Source organism: Mixophyes fleayi, chromosome 9 (assembly GCF_038048845.1).
Source record: "Mixophyes fleayi isolate aMixFle1 chromosome 9, aMixFle1.hap1, whole genome shotgun sequence".
Lineage (NCBI taxonomy): Eukaryota > Metazoa > Chordata > Amphibia > Anura > Limnodynastidae > Mixophyes > Mixophyes fleayi.
Window position 1 is genome coordinate 100205390 of NC_134410.1, and position 19276 is coordinate 100224665.

Sequence of the window (19276 nt, forward strand, 5' to 3'; positions counted from 1 at the left end):
TGCTGAGTAGTGATGAGCTGCACAGGTAGTTGCTGAGAAGCAGTGAGCAGCACAGTAGTTCTGAGCTGCACAGGTAATGCTGAAAATCTGTGAGCAGCACAGGTATTGCTGAGTAGAGATGAGCTGTACAGGTAATGCTGAGAAACTGTGAGCAGCACAGGTATTGCTGAGTAGAGATGAGCTGCACAGGTAATGCTGAGAATCTGTGAGCAGCACATCTATTGCTGAGTAGAGATGAGCTGCACAGGTAATTGCTGGGAAGCAGTTAGCAGCACGGGTATTCAGAGTAGCAACAAGCTGCACCATCCACAATGTCAGGAGCAACAGGAGTCAGAGGAAATGCATCCTATCTGGTAGACAGACCTGATGATCTGACACCCATTAAAGGGAGGAGGGCCTTATAAAGGGAACTGGCTGCAGATGATCCAATCACTGTGGAGCAGAGGTTTTGAAGGTTCCCATGGAAACGCATGCGCAGACCACTAGGCAAGATGGCGTCCAATGATAGAGGACCGCCAGGCTGAACAGCAGATAGCGGTAACCAAGGGAAACCAAAACACACAGTGAACCAAACGGGGCGAAACTGGTAAGATGCATGATAGAAACAATGCACATGCCAGATCTCAAGTGTTTTAACAATGCAGATGTAAGATCTCTAGAGGATTTACAATGTAGACCTCAAATTTCTGGTGTTAACACACTGCAGGTTGCAATAGTTTCCACCAGTCAGAGTGAGTATAATGACACACAAGATATTTGGGGAATAAAATCCGGAGATTGGGAAAGAATGATGACATTCGAAGGTTTCTTGAAAAAAACAAAAAATGGGAGACATGACAGCTCAAAATTTCTTTTTTTAAAAAAAAAAAAAAAAAGATTACTTATGATATTTCAGTCAGCTGACACACTTGTACATTTTTCTGAGCAATCTATTAGATTAGATTGCATCATATCAGGGGCGCACGCAGGATTGTCAGGATTGCAGCACTGTCCTATACAGCAGCCGCGGCGCTGTCAAAGAAGCGTCCGCGGCGGTGCTGTATACAATACAGCACCGCCGCGGACGCTTCTTTGACAGCGCCGCGGCTGCTGTATAGGACAGTGCCACTATGGTGGGCACTAAGTTAGCGCAGGGCGGGATTCTGGAGACTCAGAAACCCCCCCTGCGTGCGCCACTGCATATAAGTATTGTATGTGCCACACACACCAATACTCGCTAAATGTTATTGAATCATATCACATAGTAAGGGGAAAACATTGCATAAATTTTGTTATTGTTGAGGTTAGATCAACCAAGTCAACTAGAATATTTTTCTGCATGAAACAAGAGATATGTTGTGCTCTTAAGACACCAGGAAACTGCAGCAGAATCCTTTTAGGGTTTTCTCTATTTAGGCTCCTTTACTAAGAACCTCACCCCTTTGTTGGTGGTCAGGGCAAAATACACTGAATATCTATGGACCTTTATGTGAACACCTCAATATTTTTGTTTATCCCCTTATGGGTAGTGCTAAATGAAATGCAGGTCCTTTACAAATAAATATATATATATATATATATATATATTATACATAATTATTGGAAAAAGCTGCACTCACATCTTCAAGTGAATCCTCTTTGGGGTGCTCCACAATAGCTCCCATTTCCATAGTAGCTAGTACATATTCAAAAAATAGAGAGGCTTGTCCTGTCTGCTGTTCAATGAAAACCTGTGTTGAAAAAGGTCTGGGTGTAAGACCGAAACGTCGACTATAATATAAAGGAACTGGATTGAAAATAAAGAATAATCTATCTGTTTTAAATCGTGAGTGCCCTCTCTATTTTTTGAATATATATATTATATATATATATATATATATATATATATATATATATATATATATATTAACAATATAATATAATAATCAAGATAACACGTCTAGTAGGATTTATGTATATTACAGTTTATTTCACCAATATGACGCCCAAAGCTAAACTGTCAACAGAAATAGTGCACACATTTGAGCAGCTGACCATAGTGTTACATGTAGTTTACATATAAGAAGAATGGCTATAAACACAAAGCATTATACAGTGTTTTGTCACTAATAAAGCAAACAACGAAAATAGTAAAAAGTGATCATTTACATAGCTGGTAGTAAAAATCTAAGTCAATTCTGTACAGTACTGTTTATTTTGCTACTTATATACATTCTACTCTTTAACCTGCATAAACAGTGCAATTTGTGGAAAACTAACTCAAAAACTCAGTTTGTTTTATATGCAAATTTTTCTCCTACTACCAATGAAATCTTTGCAGAACGTATTATAATTGAACATGTTTTGGAAAGCTCTATGCAATCATTTATAGGTTTAACGTAAGAAAGGCATCATACATAGCATAAAATGCTCCTGCATGCTCACAACCTTACTTAAAAACAACCAGAAACTTTTCTTAATAAACTCATGACTGTTACATACAGCTCTTCTAAGATAATTTGCATTTTAGGTCTAGTGGACCTTTAGATAACATAAAGGAATTATACAAAGAATAAGGTGATATGCTGTGTCTTTAATACATTTTTATCAGTCTTTCACTATCGTTCACCAGAAGTAATATACTTTTTTATGCACATGTGAAAAAGAAGACAATATGGCACTTGTTAATTATATGGGTGCCACTTGAACTGCGATATAATTTTGTGAATGGACTTTTTGTTTTCATGTTCATTGCCTGTCTCACTAACTGTAATAATTTATCTCTGTACTCCTGAATACCCATCCACTTGCCAGAAAGCACAGTATGCCATCTTATCTGGGTATAAAGCTCCAACACACTGGTGTCTCTTCTAGCACCAGCCAGACCAAGGTGCATGTTCCATGATCTCACTGTAAAGCTCCAGTACACCTGCACATCAGTGTCTTTGGTATTAGCAAGTTCAGTAGCCGACCGATAGTGGTGCATAACATCATTAGCTGTCAGACTTCAGTGCATACCCTTGATCATGTTATACAGCTCCAGCACCCGTAGTTGAGCTATCGCTCATTCCCAAACTGTGCACAATGTGATCAGCAAAACAGTCTCCCAGTGTCTGGCTGATGTGATAATTTATTCACTCACTTGAACGAGGCAGTGGGAGGTTTGAAATAGCAGTTCAAGTAGAGGTGATGTGGCACGGGCAGGATATTGTGCTCCCCATATAATTAACAAGTACCAAAATTTCATGTCATTCAATACCAGTAAATCATGATGCCAAAAGTACACTATGATCAACAGTAGTAACATGGTTGTGTTTTAGCTTTGATGCTGTTTTTATACAATGCTCTCTTTAAACTCACAGTCCCGAATACAAGGACTAATTTACTGTTTAAAGCAGAATTCAAATCAGCTTCCAGTAAAAAGTCATTGAAGGCACAGCGTTGCTTAATTTTCTAGCAGGACAGCAGATGTCGATCTTTACATCTTCATCACCATAACTGAAAAATTACCCTTTTGTTTTGAATTCTCTAAGTATTTTGTGTGAGGATTTATGAACTGAGCGGAAGTTTAGAGTAACTCAAGCAAAAATTGTACGAGCACACAACTATGATGCATAGATTTTGCAAATGAATAATGTGCTTGCAACTGAGTGTGAAAATGAATGATTTCATTATTTATTTTCTAGTCTAAATAAAGATGTCAACAGGCTGTGGACCTAGTCAAACGATGCAAGAAATCTAAACATAGAAGGATCATTAATTGATTAAAGAAAAGTATTAATTATAAAAAGAAAGAAGCGATTGGACACATACAGTATCAGCATATATAATATATACCAGGTCCCTCTGCATGTGGTTAAGACAAGTGCCACGTTGCAAAGTTCTTTTCAATTATCTGTGCTGGTTGAGGAATGGGATTCATGGATGCTCTGCTCCACAACATTTTAGGGAGTGGATATTCACTGGGGCAGCTTTTCTCTTCAATTACATAACAGAGGTGTACTTTTTTTTGCCCTCAGTGGCTTTTCCATCATATCCATGGTTATCGATAGTCCAGACAATTGCTTTTTGGAATGAATCAGCAACCTAAACAAAACAAATAAAATTAATCACACAGGTAATAAATTATTTTTTACTGGATGCTTCCCTGCACCCATATAGCAAATAAATGTGGGTATACCTATCCCATTATCTGAAGAGCTGCCAGACCCTGTATTGTACTGTGAGCTTGCAGAGGAGCAATACATCCAGTGCTTTTCAATAGTGCTGAATAGAGTAATCCTATTCAGCGCTGTTGAAGAACATTGAGTCCTTCTGCATTTTGAAGTCATTGTACAATACAAGTCCTGCCGATTCCTGGCATCAGGTTACTGCAAGCAGGGACTGGCTGGGCTTGGGGGGCATCTGCCTTTTAGGCCGATCCCATAGTGGGGTGACTTGGGCGGGTCATTGGGCCACCTACATTTTTTTCCATTTACAATGTTAAGAGACTGCCAGGCTAAGTCTCGCCTGCAAGGGTCCTAAGTGGGGGAAAACCCTTATAGCTACATGGGCGACAGGCCAGAAAAAGTGCAGTATAATTTTTTTCGTCTTTCACTTAAAGGGTCCGCTTCCTCAAAATTGGACTATTTAAATGTATGGTTAATCATAACCTTTAGAAACAGACATAATAGTCACAAAAAAAAAAAATCAACATTTTTACTGTTTTTACTGTTGCTTCGCTCTTTCTTTGTCTCAGTGCTGTAAACAATAAGTACTTAATATTAGGGAAAACCTGGGCATTATGGGGATGATTTAGTGTTGGACACAAGTGCATATGTGAGTCCTAATTTTGTGCGTCACATATATGTATGTTGCATGCGCACCTTTCACAACCTGTGTTTTGAGCTGCACATATATAATATTTACTTGAGCTTCAAAAGGCCCATCATACAAGTGAAGCACAGTGGAATGTGGCTTGTATTATGTTACACATATTGTTGAAATATGTAACTTTGCACTTACAACACCAATGCAGTTTTTGATGATGATTGCCGCATATTTGTTCCTGACACATCTAAGCCATACCAATATCACAGGTAGCACTCTAAATTTACTACATTCTTTAGAATAAACCAGGTTTATTGGCCTCAGAAAAGTTTTACATGCTCAACATGTTTTTGCTAACAAAAAATGAACGCATGAACAAGCTTGATTTGTAGAAAGGTCATATAGGCCCAAGCCTTGGGTGGCAGAGTTACAGGGGTGGTACTCTGGCCACTGAATTTTTATTTTGTACATTAATAATAAGAGAGAGAGAGAGAGTAAAACTAATGCAAAATGTTAACATCATTGTTTTTCAATTGGGATTGTTTTGATAATGCATTCCATGTAAGCAAGGTTTGATCAACCATTACGCATCCCAGGCTTGAGAAGCTAAGTAGTCCACGTGTGACTTGAAGCAGGTCAATGAGGCCAAATAAGAACAATGACTCTGTATGGTTCCTATAGTGCTCAACTTGCAACAGCTGACTTTCACCACTGCATTGAAAAATTCTTCAGCTACCAACTATAACCTCTATACCTACACTCAGAGCCTTGCAAACAGCCACTTTACACTGAACTGTGATACTGCCAATATTTGTGCAGTTGAGCACTGTAGGAACCATACAGAGGCGTTGTTTTTATTTGGACTCTTTGACCTGCTTCACATCACAAATGGACTAGTTAGCTTTTCAATGGAGAATAGTTTGTGAATGTGAATTATATTTACAATATGGATATTATCTGATTGAAACACAGGTTTATACAATTTTATTGCATGCAGATTGTATGTTAATATATCATCATCATCATTTATTTATATAGCGCCACTAATTCCACAGCGCTGTACAGAGAACGCATTGGGGGCCTCACGGGGGAATGGAGGGCCCATTAGCCCAGGGGCCTCCATTCCCTTAATCCGGCCCTGTACACACATAGGGGGAAAAACTGATTGGGAGGCTGGAGGAAAATACACATATAAGACTCTTCAGACAATTTATTTTATTGTTATTTATTTTTATTTTTACTGCTGAATTCATGTCATTAGATTTTCAGACATGTTTTACCCAAGCACCAATCTATTTAGTTTTTATTTGTTTCAAAATAGTATCTTGCCTATGGGAAAGATAATCTGTCTCTGCATATAAATTGCTCAGTTAAGAAACAGTTTAATCCTGTTAAATCAATTAATAACAATATACACTAATATTTCATATTTGTCCCCAAATCATTCCAGTTCTTAAGTCAGGTTTTCAACAACAAACGGTAAGCAGTATGTCAAAAGCAATAGAAACCTAACATGTTGGTAGAGCTGTGGATCCATGAGTAATAAAAGCCCTTTAGCACTTCAATAAATCTGGCTGACAATTTATGGTTCAGAGTGGCGCCCCTCAATTCTGTCTACTCTTGTTAGTGAAGTGGTAGTGAAAGATATTTGACACCCTGAATCCCAGTATCAAGAATTGAGATTGGGAGTGAACATTTTGAGACTGGAAAATGGGGTAAAAAATTGATGACTACAGAAAGAGGAGATTTGAAAGGTGACGCTTGTTGAAGTTTAATAATTGGGCAAAGGTGATAATCAATTTCTGACAATCAGTTGCGATTAATACGCAACATAATTATTATTGTAGCAATATGCAAATAAGTTGAAAGATTCATTTAATATAAAATATAATGTGGTGAAAAAGCTAATTAATGTTTCCAACATATAAATTACATTACGAGTTTGGTACTGCATGAGAACGTTTCCGGTATTATTTCTTTAGTGTCCACACATTGTCAGTGGCGCATGCAGGGGGGGTTTCTGAGTCTCTAGAAAGCCCCCCCTGCGCTAACTAAGTGGCCACTGTCCTATACAGCAGCCGCGGCGCTGTCAAAGAAGCGTCCGCATTGGTGCTGTATTGTATACATCACCGCCGCAGACGCTTCTTAGACAGCACCGCAGCTGCTGTATAGGACAGCGCTGGCAAAACGGAGCTGCTGCGCATGCGCAGCAGCTCTCTCTCTGGGTTTTTTTTTTGGGTCGGCGGGGGGAACCCCCTCCCCCCCCCCCCCCGACAATCCTCCGTGCGCCGCTGATTGTGAATGCTGGTTATAAATAATATCACATTCCATACACCAAAAAGCAAGTCCAGAGATGTCATAAAAGAACCAGTTTCTACAGGTCTGGAGGGGGGAGCCTGGAGGACACCTAGCCACCTCAAGGAACAATGACCAGAGGAATCAACCAATGGGACATCAAGTTCTTGGGATGTTATGACCCATCAACCTATGAATGTGGACCCTAATACCGTTACTGCTTTTTAGAACTGTACAGTGTATACATTGTTCACCTCTGGCCTTGTAACCCAGAGTATTCTGATAGAAGCTTGTATTGGTGCCAACTACGCAAGCGTATGCATGAGATACTTTGCCTGTAATCTATTTGCAAATTAAAAATGTTGTGCTTTGGAATCACAATGATCGCATCAGAAAATCTTTATTTCAGATGATACCTATGACCGTATTACGTATATCCAAGGGTGGGGAATGTTCCGTGATCCAGGTGCCGCTGACAATCTCCTCAACAAAATTGAGGCGGTGTTATAAGCTGCCGCACTACTGCAAATAGCTCACTCTCTGCTTTCGTCCTGACTGGTTGTCAGGCAGCTGGGATCAGAGGCGGAACTAGTGAGCTGTGGGCCCGATGCAAGGAAGTGGGATGGAGGGAACTCTCTGTATCTGCCATGCAGTGGGCCCCGTTATCTCCATGGGGCCTGGTGCACGGCACCTGCTGCACCAATGGTAGTTCTGCTACTGGCTGGGATATTACTCCATGTAGCGAGCATAACTCACATAATGTCTTGCATTCCAGTTGTTGTTAGGCAGCCGTGATGTTGTTCATCAGATAGGCAAGCACATGATTGCAATAACCTATTAGCCTGCAGGGGGCTCGTTACTAGGGCGTATTCTCATTGGAATTAGCCTCCCTACATTCTTGCGCCTGCTGTGTTTCAGTATTGTCTGCTGATTACCTGTTGGGTGCGCTTAGATGAACCCGGATAATCTCTATCTGTTGCCTATCTCTACCCTTGGCTTTGTTTCTGGACCTCCGTTAAACATCTTCGCTATATGGTGCCTTTGATAAATTCTTACAGAGTACACGTGAGACTATCGCTCTCTACGGTACATTTGGCTTGCTATATGTGAAGACCTCTAATACATCTTGTTCAAGAATTTATCCAGTGTTCAGTGGGAGCTGTTACAAGAGGCACTGTTTGCTTCATCAAACTCCTATTAAGGATGAGGCAAAGTACTGGATATCAGTGCGGTGCAGGAGTGATAGCTCACACTTAAACTAAGCCAGGTGTATTATAACCTACACAGAGGTTCATAGAAACAGACACAGATAATAGATAGATAGATAAACATATCCATACAGACAAATGAGTAGTATTACCAAGCCTTTTGTTCTTCTCCTGGAGACGGATCTTACAGTATAACAGTACATCCACCAGAGAGTCCTTATCAATGGTTCATACTCTAATTAAGTTAAAGTTCTAAATGGTGTTCAACAGAGTCCACTTTTGCTTATTTTTTAAATTGGTTAAAAAATAATTATCTGTGTGTTGGCAGATGACACAAAGGCAGGTACAGTAATAGAGCTTATTAAAGTTAATTAAAGATGTAACATATTTAAGGCACGGCCAAATTAAATTAATGGATCAGACACAAAACTAACAGATATAGGATAAATGTAATTGTATGCATTTTGCGGGGATACAAACATGCATGTATTTCACAATGTTCTTTGAATTTATGATGAAGTATGATCAAGTCAATGATGCTTCTATCGTTGACTTGACAGTAGCATGCACTATCAAGTCTGCATTCAGAACCAACAGCAAACTTGTTACTATTAATAAGGGCATAGACTTAGAAAAAAAAATAACATTTGTTTCCATTTCTAAAGTACTGCAGGGGCCTCCTTTTGTAAATGCAGCATTATTTTGGACACCAATTCATGAAAAGGATGTCATAAAACTGATCAGAATGCAGAGAAGGGCAAATTAATAATGATTATGGAAAATCTCAGTTAAGGGAAAAATCAGGATTCTGTTTCATTGCCAGCCAATCACAAGCAATTTTACGTGCTGACCATTTGTGATTGGCTGCTGGTAAAGGTGAGAGTCATGAGGACTCCCAGATTTAATAATTTTGCATCTGTTGTTCATAGTGAGTGTCTGGGTAGTAGTTATTATTTATTTTAATGTAATTTTTTTAGAGATTTTTTTATTTGCTGTTATTTAGCCTATAATGGAACAAGATAGAAGAAAATAAGATGTTATTTCCCATTCAGACTAGGAAAAAAAGAAAAAAGAGAAGAAATGTTAAAAATGTACTATTGGTGCGACAGAATTTTAGGGAGTTGTTCTATTAAAGTTTATTTTTATTTTTACTTTTGTGGTACACAGTATTCCAGCACTTTTCAGTGTGGAGCTGATCGCCTCTGGGAAATGGAGGTGCAGGCAACATGCACTGCTCCTCCCAGAGACTACCAGTGTTGCAGTAAAAAGTACTAGAGCTCTTCAGACAACTCATGCTCTAGAGGACAAGTTAATAAACAGGATAACAAGATTGAGACCACTGTAATCCCAGCATGGGAAAAAAAGAAAATATATTATTGATTGGTTTTATATTCTTATGAAAAGGTTTAGGGAGTCTGGAGTCTTAAAAAAAAATCTTTATCCTAAAATTGTGTGGGCTTTTTGCCTTTTTTTTTATTTTTTAAACTTTTATTTATAAATTTAGTTACACCAAATAACAGATATATATGACAGTTCCCCAATAGGGCAGAATCAAGGTACATTGTGAATTGGAAGTCAAAGTATAAAGAACAAATCTGCCTTTTTTTTTTAATACTTTGGTGTAATTGAACAGGGTCTTAAGGGCCCAAAATTCAGAAAAACTTACAAAGTCAAAGCTTATTCTGTACAGAAATCCTTAAATAGGCCAGACAAAATTATTGCCACCTTTTATAAGTGGGTACAAATAATAAGATTTTACGCATTCTCCTTCACTTTGCAACTAAATTCACTTTTGGTGATTAACAGATGCCTGCAATCTAAAAATGACTTACTAAACAAGCTTTAATAGAGAAAAGGACTCATTCTCCTGTTTTGTTTCGCTGTATTGTACTGCCATGAGCTTGGTCAAGTAATAAAGACAGGACATTGTCTGAGGAGGTCAGATTGTAGCTAAGCATGGACAATTTCTACAAATAAATCTCCAAAAACATTGATGTTTAAGTTTGTTATTAGGTAGTTTAAGGCCCATTACACAGTAGCCAATCTCCCTGGAAAAATAAAACTCCATCATAGATTGCAGCACAGGATTGTGAGGAGAAAGCACATTGATCGACCGCCAAACAGATTCAAGCTAATCGTTCAAGGTACGACAGTTTCAACTCACACAATTTGTTGCCAACTCAATGAAAGGGTGTTGTATGGTTGAAAGCGCAGGAGAGTCCCACCGCTGAGAGAGAGACATAAGAACGCCCAATTGGAGTTTGCTAAAACACACCTGAACAAGCTAAGTTGCTTTTGCGAGAATGGCAATAACAAGAGATTACACTGCGTTCAAGAGTCAGGCAGCATGAATTTACTGCAGCGGCAGTGGAACCAAAGTATCTCATTGGATGTCCCATCAGTGTTCATAATAAACTTGATCATATATAATATCCTAATTTCATATTTGATCCTTAGTGGCACACCTATTGAACCAGCAGTCTCATGTACAATCACAAGGGTAAACAAATTAATCCTCTGAAAATATATAATGTATATTATGAAACTGTTGGCGGATAAAACATAAGGGTATGAGTGTCCAGTATCAACCTGTACCACAGTGAATATTGAAGGAGTATCCCAAATTTACTCCTAAGCAGCAATGGTTCCAAATTACTCACAAGAGTCCAACTGATCTACATGAAAGTTCAAGCGATAAAAGTCTGGTGCAAAGAAATGGATGTATCACCATTGATGATTTGGCCTTGAGGTCAATTGTGATGAGACGTCCTAGTGGGAGCTTCAGATTAAAGGTATATGGAGGTACTTGAGAAGTTCTTCAATTCAATCTCTAAATGAATGAATGTATGAGTATTTGTTGTATGTAAAGTAAATGAAGTGCTGGGAGATGGATATGCAAACCTCAAAATAGAGCAGATAATAGGGTCAAGAGACCCAATTAATACAAGTTTAGGGATGTTATAGTCATGTGCTAGACAACCTGGGAATGAGGATCGCCAGCTACTGCTGGTATACTATGACAGCCAATTATAATAATGTTATACTCATATATCTCCTAAAAAATCTTTTTTAATTTTTTTTTTTAAAACAATTCATTGTTACAGTTCATCCTCTCTGACAATGACAAGCAAGAATTACATTTTAACCAAGTGGACTTGGTAAAATGTCATAAATCAATTTTTAATTTCAAAACGATTTCCTGCATTATTTAGGGATCTTCGTAGGAATAAAAAATAATTACTGTAATGTACTGTACTTTAAACGATTGAATAAATGCTGTACTTAGGTTTTCTTTATGTGCTATAACAAGTACAACCTACATAAAAATGTAAATGTAAAATGTATTCATGTCTTGCAGAAATAAAATAGCATAAGCATTCCTCAAGCTTAGACCTTGTATATCTATTCAGTTTACAAATCAAAGTGCTGAACCTGTATACATTTTACAGTAAGTCTCAAGTCACAGGAACGCAATAAAACTGCATGAAATTCATACTGTATTATTCACTCTAGTTACCGTTAATACAAGTTCTAAAGCTGAGATGACCTAACCTGAGTTTGCACATTTAAGTTTTTTCCTTGAAAGTACATTCACATTTTCTAACCTGAAGATGTACATAATAACAACAATCATCAGAATTTTTCAGTTAAAATAGTTTCATACCCTGAAGAAGGACAGAGATAAAAAGGTAAAAAAAAAAGGTTTCTGTGGAGAAAGCTCTTGATAAAGGAGATTATATTCTGAAATGAATGAGCGTTACTAATATGTCTAAATCAGTATCAGGGGTAGGTCCAATTAAATAAATAATAATGCATATTTTTTCCCCCTGAGGTAACCTACAGGAATTAGTCACAACATTAAAACCACTGACAAGTGAAGTGAATAACATTGATTATCTCGTTAAAATGGCACCTGTCAAGGGGTGGAATATATTAGGCTGCAAGTGAGTTCTTGAAGAAGATATGGTGGAAGCAGGAAAAAATGGGCAAGCGTAAGGATCTCAGTTACTTTGACATCAAGAGCAAAAATGTTAGTATCTTTCAAACGTGGTCCAAGGAAGGACAACCGGTAAATCAGTGATGGTCATGGGCGCCCAAGGCTCATTGATGTGTGTTTGGGGTGCGAAGGAGACCCCGTCTAGTCCAATCCCACAGAAGAGCTAATGTAGCACAAATTACTGAAAGTTAATGCTGGCGATAGAAAGGTATCAGAACACACAGTGCATTGTAGCTGTGTATGGTGCTACATAGCTGCAGACCGGTCAGAGTGCCCATGCTGAACCCTGTCCACCATCAAAAGCTCCTACAATGGGCACGTGAGCGCTAGAACTGAACCATGAAGCAAGAAGAAGGTGGCCTGGTATGAAGAATGACGTTTTCTTTTAAACCCTGTGGACTGCCGGGTGCATGTGCCTCATTTACCTAGGAAAGAGATGGCGCCAGTGTGCACAATGGTAAATAAAGCAGTGCTCTGTGCAATCCAGTGCTGGGAAGCCATGCGTCCTGGCATTCATATGGATGCTACTTTAGCATGGACCACCTACATAAACATTGCTGCAGACTAAGTACACCCCTTCATGGCAATGGCATTTCCTGATTGCAGTGGCCTCTTTCAGCAGGATAATGCTCCCTACCACACTGCAAAAATTGTTCAGGAATGGTTTGAGGAACATGACAAGGAATTCAAGGTGTTGACTCTGCTTCCAAATTCCCCAGATCTCAATCCAATTGAGAATCTGTTGGATATGCAGGAAGAACAAGTTTGAGCCATGAAGGCCCCACCTCTATACTTACAGCACTTAAAGGATCAATGTTGTGGCTGATCGCTGTATGTCGCAGTAAGTCATTTGGGAGAGTATGCTCAAAGAGCGGCTCACACAGCAGATAATTACAAGAAAATGGCATAAGGAGGCACATTCACAAACACTGGCAGATCCAGGGGGGGGGGGGTGATTGGGGCAACTGCCCCCCCCCCCTCCACCCACCCCCCTCACCAGCAAATTAAATACCTTTAAATTGTGAGGTCCGATCAAATGAACGGAAGGGTCACCAGAGTGAAGGAGGAACGTGGCTATGCAAAATTGCCCCTCGTACAAAAAAGTCTAGGCCTACCCTTCTTCCTCAGCAGCAGAGAGGTGGAGGGGACCCTGAAGAATTTTGGCTTTTGCAAATTAGATCTCAGTGTATCAGAATTCTGTTGGACTTTCCTCCCATCATATCCATGTCTATCTGCCGCTTCATTCTAGCGATGTAGTGTTATTTCAAATTCTCAGTGAGGTAACTATTGGCACAGGAAGTATGATGCGTGGGGAGACAGGCTTGATAAAATGTTTGGCTGTGCTTACTGATGTTCCAATGTGGAAATTGAAGTGATGCCCCCTCAAGTCTTTAAACAAATGTTAACCTAATTTTAGATTTACCAGCAAAGTAGAAATCAATTATAGTAGGTTTTAGACTCCAATTCACCATCCAAAAACGATTCTAGGATTTTGGACCAGATAAATGGAAGATATTCAACCATCTCCTGCTCAGATTTTGGCCAGTCAAATAAAAACCATATCTCAGGTAATCCAAGACCTATCCACGTGTGTTTCTGCGCAAGAGGATGCAGTCCATGCTGTCCAAGTCACGTCTACCTCCTCGAAAAGAAGCGAAGCTAAACTTATCTGAGAGGCTCTCCAGCAACTGGAAACTATTTGGGAATTTTAAAAATAGCTGCAAGCTATATTTCAGACTCAGGCCAATCTCTTTAGGTACCAAGGAACAGTGAGTTGCTATCGTTATATCCCTGTTGCAAAATGACCCAAAGACCTGGTCCTTTTTGTTGAACGCTGACAGTCCTTCATTATAGTCTTTTAATGTTTTCTTTATTGCCTTGGGGCTCCTATATGATGACCCTAATAGGATGGCTACCTCAGAATTTCATCTTCTTGCACTAAGACAATGGGCTTTCAGGATCTGCCTGCAGCTATCCGCATTTACAAGCTGCTTTATATTGGCAGCTCCTGCTTCCAGGACTTTTGGACTTATTACATTTAATGTATTATCTGCAGTACTTCTATTCACCAGAGGTGCTGCTATTTGCCTTTCTTTTCCATCACTAGAGGTTAACCTGTTGCACCAATTATCTTCTGCACCTGGTGGTTCCCTATTTATACCTGACTCTCTTTCCTGTGCTGGTTATTGTTGTCTTGTTATCTTTCCTTATGGTTGTGTTCTCCTGCTTCTCCTGTGCTCTGGGACTTTCACATTCTGCTGCTGACATCACTACACCGGATTTCTCTCCACTCAGCCAATCTACCTGCATTCGCTATGTTCCTTGCTACCAAAATTCAGCCTTACTCAGAAATTGCTATGCAGTATCATCAATATTTGATTTGTACTATTCTCTGTATTTTCTGATTGAAACTTGCTCAATAAAACACCTTATGCTTTCAATACATCCCGGGCTCCATAACTGTGATTTTCATTGAAGCGTGACAGGGGCAGAAGAATACTGCTTGAAATTTCGTAGCTGGTCAGTGGACTCTGGATGGAATGACCTGGCTCTCTGTAACCAATTTAGAGTAGGACTTACTGACACCATCAAAGATGCTCTAGTGCAATTTCCTGTTCTTGAATCTCTGGAATCTCTCATGAGTGTGTCTATTCGCATAGACAAAAGACACAGGGAACCCCACCAGGAGAAAGAGTCTGGTATTGTCACCACTCATTTTTCTCTCCAACCTCTAACAGGACCAATCCTGAACCCATGTAAATTAGTACCTACAACATATTGCCAGAAGAAAGAATCTGGACAAGGTCCCAAGAGTTATGTGAGGGACATTCTGCATGAGAATGCCTGAAGAAGTCAGAAATTTCAGGGCCTGGGGCGGCGTTTCCCAAACTGTGCGCCGCGGCTCCCTGGGGAGCCGCGGCGAGGTCACAGGGGTGCCGCGGACCGGTGGTCATCTGCCTCAGGGAACGCCAAGCGTTCCCCTCTGCCTACCACCCTTCCCCACGATTGGTCCTCGGCCCGCCGGCCGTCCGGCAGTCAGATTAAAAAAAAAAAAAAAAGAAAGAGTCCTCCCTGCACGGCGGGCGTGATGACGTCACGCCCTAGTCATCACGCCCGACATTTTCAAAGAGCAGTGCAGCGAGGAGCGAAGACACAAGCAAAGAACAGAAGAAAACCCCAGAACAGAAGAAGACAGAATAGAACTACAGAAGAAAGAAAGTCAAGTAAAAGGTAAGAAGAAAAAATGTATTTGAAAGGGGCAGAGCAAAAAAAAGTGATTCTCCATGAGGCACAGATGGCTACAAAAAGGGGCACAGATGGCTACAAAAAGGGGCACAGATGACTACAAAAAGGGGCACAGATGGCTACATAAACAGGGGCAGAGATGGCTACAAAAAGGGGCACAGATGGCTACATAAACAGGGGCAGAGATGGCTACAAAAAGGGGCACAGATGGCTACATAAACAGGGGCACAGATGGCTACAAAAAGGGGCACAGATGGCTACATAAACAGGGGCACAGATGGCTACATAAACAGGGGCACCGATGGCTACATAAACAGGGGCAGAGATGACTACAAAAAGGGGCACAGATGGCTACATAAACAGGGGCAGAGATGGCTACAAAAAGGGGCACAGATGGCTACATAAACAGGGGCAGAGATGGCTACAAAAAGGGGCACAGATGGCTACATAAACAGGGGTACAGATGGCTACAAAAAGGGGCACAGATGGCTACATAAACAGGGGCACAGATGGCTACATAAACAGGGGCACCGATGGCTACATAAACAGGGGCAGAGATGACTACAAAAAGGGGCACAGATGGCTACATAAACAGGGGCACAGATGGCTACAAAAAGGGGCACAGATGGCTACATAAACAGGGGCAGAGATGGCTACAAAAAGGGGCACAGATGGCTACATAAACAGGGGCACAGATGGCTACAAAAAGGGGCACAGATGGCTACATAAACGGTCACAGATGGCTACAAAAAGGGGCACAGATGGCTACATAAACAGGGGCAGAGATGGCTACAAAAAGGGGCACAGATGGCTACATAAACAGGGGCACAGATGGCTACAAAAAGGGGCACAGGTGACTACAAAAATACAAAAACGGGCACAGAGGTCACAGTGGGCTATAAATGAATGGGCACAGGTCACAGAGGGCTATATATAAAGGGGCAGATACTGAAAGTATAAAGGGGCACATGTGATGATGAAGGGGCACAGTGTGATGGACATACTCTGCATTTATTTAAACAGCCTTTTTGTACATGTAAATTTTCTTCCTTTTACCAATAACTATTATTATCTATATCTTTTACTTACAGTCATATTGTGATGTACATTTATAGGGGCATATTTTATATGAAATATTTTATAGCTTTTTAAATATGATTCTAAAGTCATTGAATTAAAAAAATAAAATAAAAATATTCTTGTTCCCTCAACATTCCTATATCTTTTTATGGTGCTTTATGACCAACTTGTCACTCCTTTAAGTGAGATGCTTGGCATTGAGATACATTTTAAAATATAAGGACACTGCTTTTTTGTATCGAGATAAGCGCTCATTAATGTAGGTATTCAGGTAGGTATTCACAGGCGCTTATTAATTTAGCTGACCAATAACTGTTGCAGATGGAGGAGAGCCATCAGTAGGTGATATACTTTGCACATATACAGCAATACTGTGGCGACACTATTCTGGGGTGCCACCCTGCACTGTTCCTGCTATTTGTTTGGTGTTGCTTCTGGGAAACGTGCAATTTTACTTGTATAGAAGCTACACAGGATTTCACTTGAACTAATAATAATTATTTTTAGGTTATTGCTTCAGGACAGAATTATTTTCTTGCATCAAGAATGGAAACATTTTTGAACATTGGAAAGAAGCGTGCTAGTGAAGAAAAGGATGGCTAACCACACACCTGTGGCAAAGTCGTGAAGAAAAGGAAACATCGCAGATACGACGATACTTACCTTGACTTGGGATTTACATCTGTCGATGTCAACCAGGAAGAGCGGCCACAGTGTGTGTTATGCCTGAAAATATTGTCGTCAGAAAGCATGATTCCAAGCAAACTGAAACGCCATTTAGAGACCAATCACCCTGACATGGCTAATAAATCACGCGATTACTTCATCAGAAGGTTAAAAGAATTGAAAGACAAAAAAGGTAAATTTTTTAAACAAGCATCAATACCAACAAATGCTTTGCTAGCATCCTACAAGGTGGCATATAGAGTTGCAAAGTATAAAAAGCCTCACACCATCGCAGAAGAACTGATTTTACCGGCTGCAGTGGATATGGTCACCATTATGGTTGGGGAATCAGCGGGAAAGCTGCTTTCAAAGGTACCTTTATCTAACAATACCATGAGTCGCAGAATACAACATATGGCTGAAGATCTGAATGACCAGCTGATTGAAAAAATGAAAGGGAAGGAATTCGCACTACAACTAGATGAGGCAATAGACAGTAACAAGGATGCTCATTTGATTTGTTACACACGCTTTGTTGATGGTGAGAATCTTGTTGAAGACCTTCTCTTTTGTAAAAGTATCACTGCAGGTACAAAGGCACAAGACTTGTTTCAGATCATTGACACTTTTATGAGTGAAAACAACTTAGACTGGACAAAGTGCTTTGGTGTCTGTACTGATGGTGGTCGCTCTATGTCAGGATGTTATGGAGGATTGCAGGCACTCATAAGAAGCAAAGCTCCTGATGCACTGTGGACCCACTGCATTATCCACAGGGAAGCCCTTGCATCAAAGCAACTGAGTCCTCCACTGAATGCAGTCATGGAAAGCGTGTTGAAAGTGGTGAACTTCATCAAAACTCGGCCACAGAAGGCAAGGTTTTTTAAAAAAATGTGTGAGGATATGGGCTCTGAGCACACATCTTTGTTATATTACTGTAGCTCGCGATGGCTCTCATGTGGAAATGTACTTTTCCGTGTTTTTGAATTACGGCAGGAACTTTACTCCTATCTGGAAGAAGAAGTACACGAGTGTGCAAATTATTTCCTGGATACTGACTTTTTATGTAAATTAGCATACCTGTGCGATCTATTTGACAAGCTGAATTCATTGAATCTCTCACTACAGGGAAGTAACACACACATTCTAAAACTTTCTGAGAAGGTAACAGCTTTTAGAAAAAAACTGCTTCTATGGAAAAGAAAATTAAATGAAGATGGTTACAATGACTGTTTCCCCCAGTTGCATCAGTTTGTTACATCCAATGATGCTTACTTGACACATGACCTTAAATCAGTGTTTGAGCAGCACCTTACAAAGCTCAGTGACTGGTTTGAAAAATATTTTCCAGAAAACATGGAGAAATTTCTATGGATCCAAGACCCATTCAGTACGAATGCACCATCTGAATTCACTTCTACAGAAGAAGAAAAACTCATTGAGCTCTCCTGTGACAAGTCTTTAAAAGTAAAATTTAGCAGCATGGGACTTGAAGAGTTTTGGATATCCATTAAAGATGAATATCCAATGTTAAGTACTAAAGCGCAGCGAATCCTAGTTCCATTTGCAACCACATATCTGTGTGAAGCTGGGTTTTCAGCTGTTGCTGTAATCAAAAGCAAATATCGTCCAAAAATTAATGTTGAACAGGAAATGAGGATGGCAGTGTCCAAGCTGATTCCAAGGTTTGAAAAGTTGTGTAGTGCACAACAGGCACACACCTCCCATTAATAAATAATAATAAGTTTTGTATTTTTATACAATTCTTTAATAACCAACACATTTTTGTACATATTGTTGTTTTATTTTGTTTGAGTGTTAATGAGTGCTGTAAATTGTTCTTTTGCAATAAATATATTTTTTTTCAACAATTTTCGTTGGATTTATGTGTATTAGTTTTGCAAACAACTTAATAAGTATTTCTGTCCTGACCAAAATACTTATTACGTTATTTTGACCCAAATACTTAAAAATTGTGACTACTAGGTAATTATTTTGACTTAGGGGTGCCTTGAAA

The 19276-nt window shown here is 39.7% G+C and overlaps 3 protein-coding genes across 3 annotated transcripts in view; 2 read left to right on the forward strand and 1 right to left on the reverse strand.

The window, feature by feature from the left end:
- Positions 1–19276, forward strand: part of PSMB7 (proteasome 20S subunit beta 7) — a 979390-nt gene that overhangs the window by 467009 nt on the left and 493105 nt on the right. The gene's annotated exons all lie outside the window — the stretch shown is intronic.
- Positions 1955–19276, reverse strand: part of ADGRD2 (adhesion G protein-coupled receptor D2) — a 322961-nt gene continuing 305639 nt past the window's right edge. The window contains exon 27 of the mRNA XM_075184713.1: positions 1955–4044. The gene's annotated coding sequence lies outside the window, so the exon portion shown is untranslated. The remainder of the gene's footprint in view (positions 4045–19276) is intronic.
- LOC142101852 (SCAN domain-containing protein 3-like) lies at positions 17344–18990 on the forward strand. The gene has a single exon (XM_075186288.1). The coding sequence runs from the start codon at positions 17344–17346 to the stop codon at positions 18988–18990; it is 1647 nt and encodes a 548-aa protein (XP_075042389.1).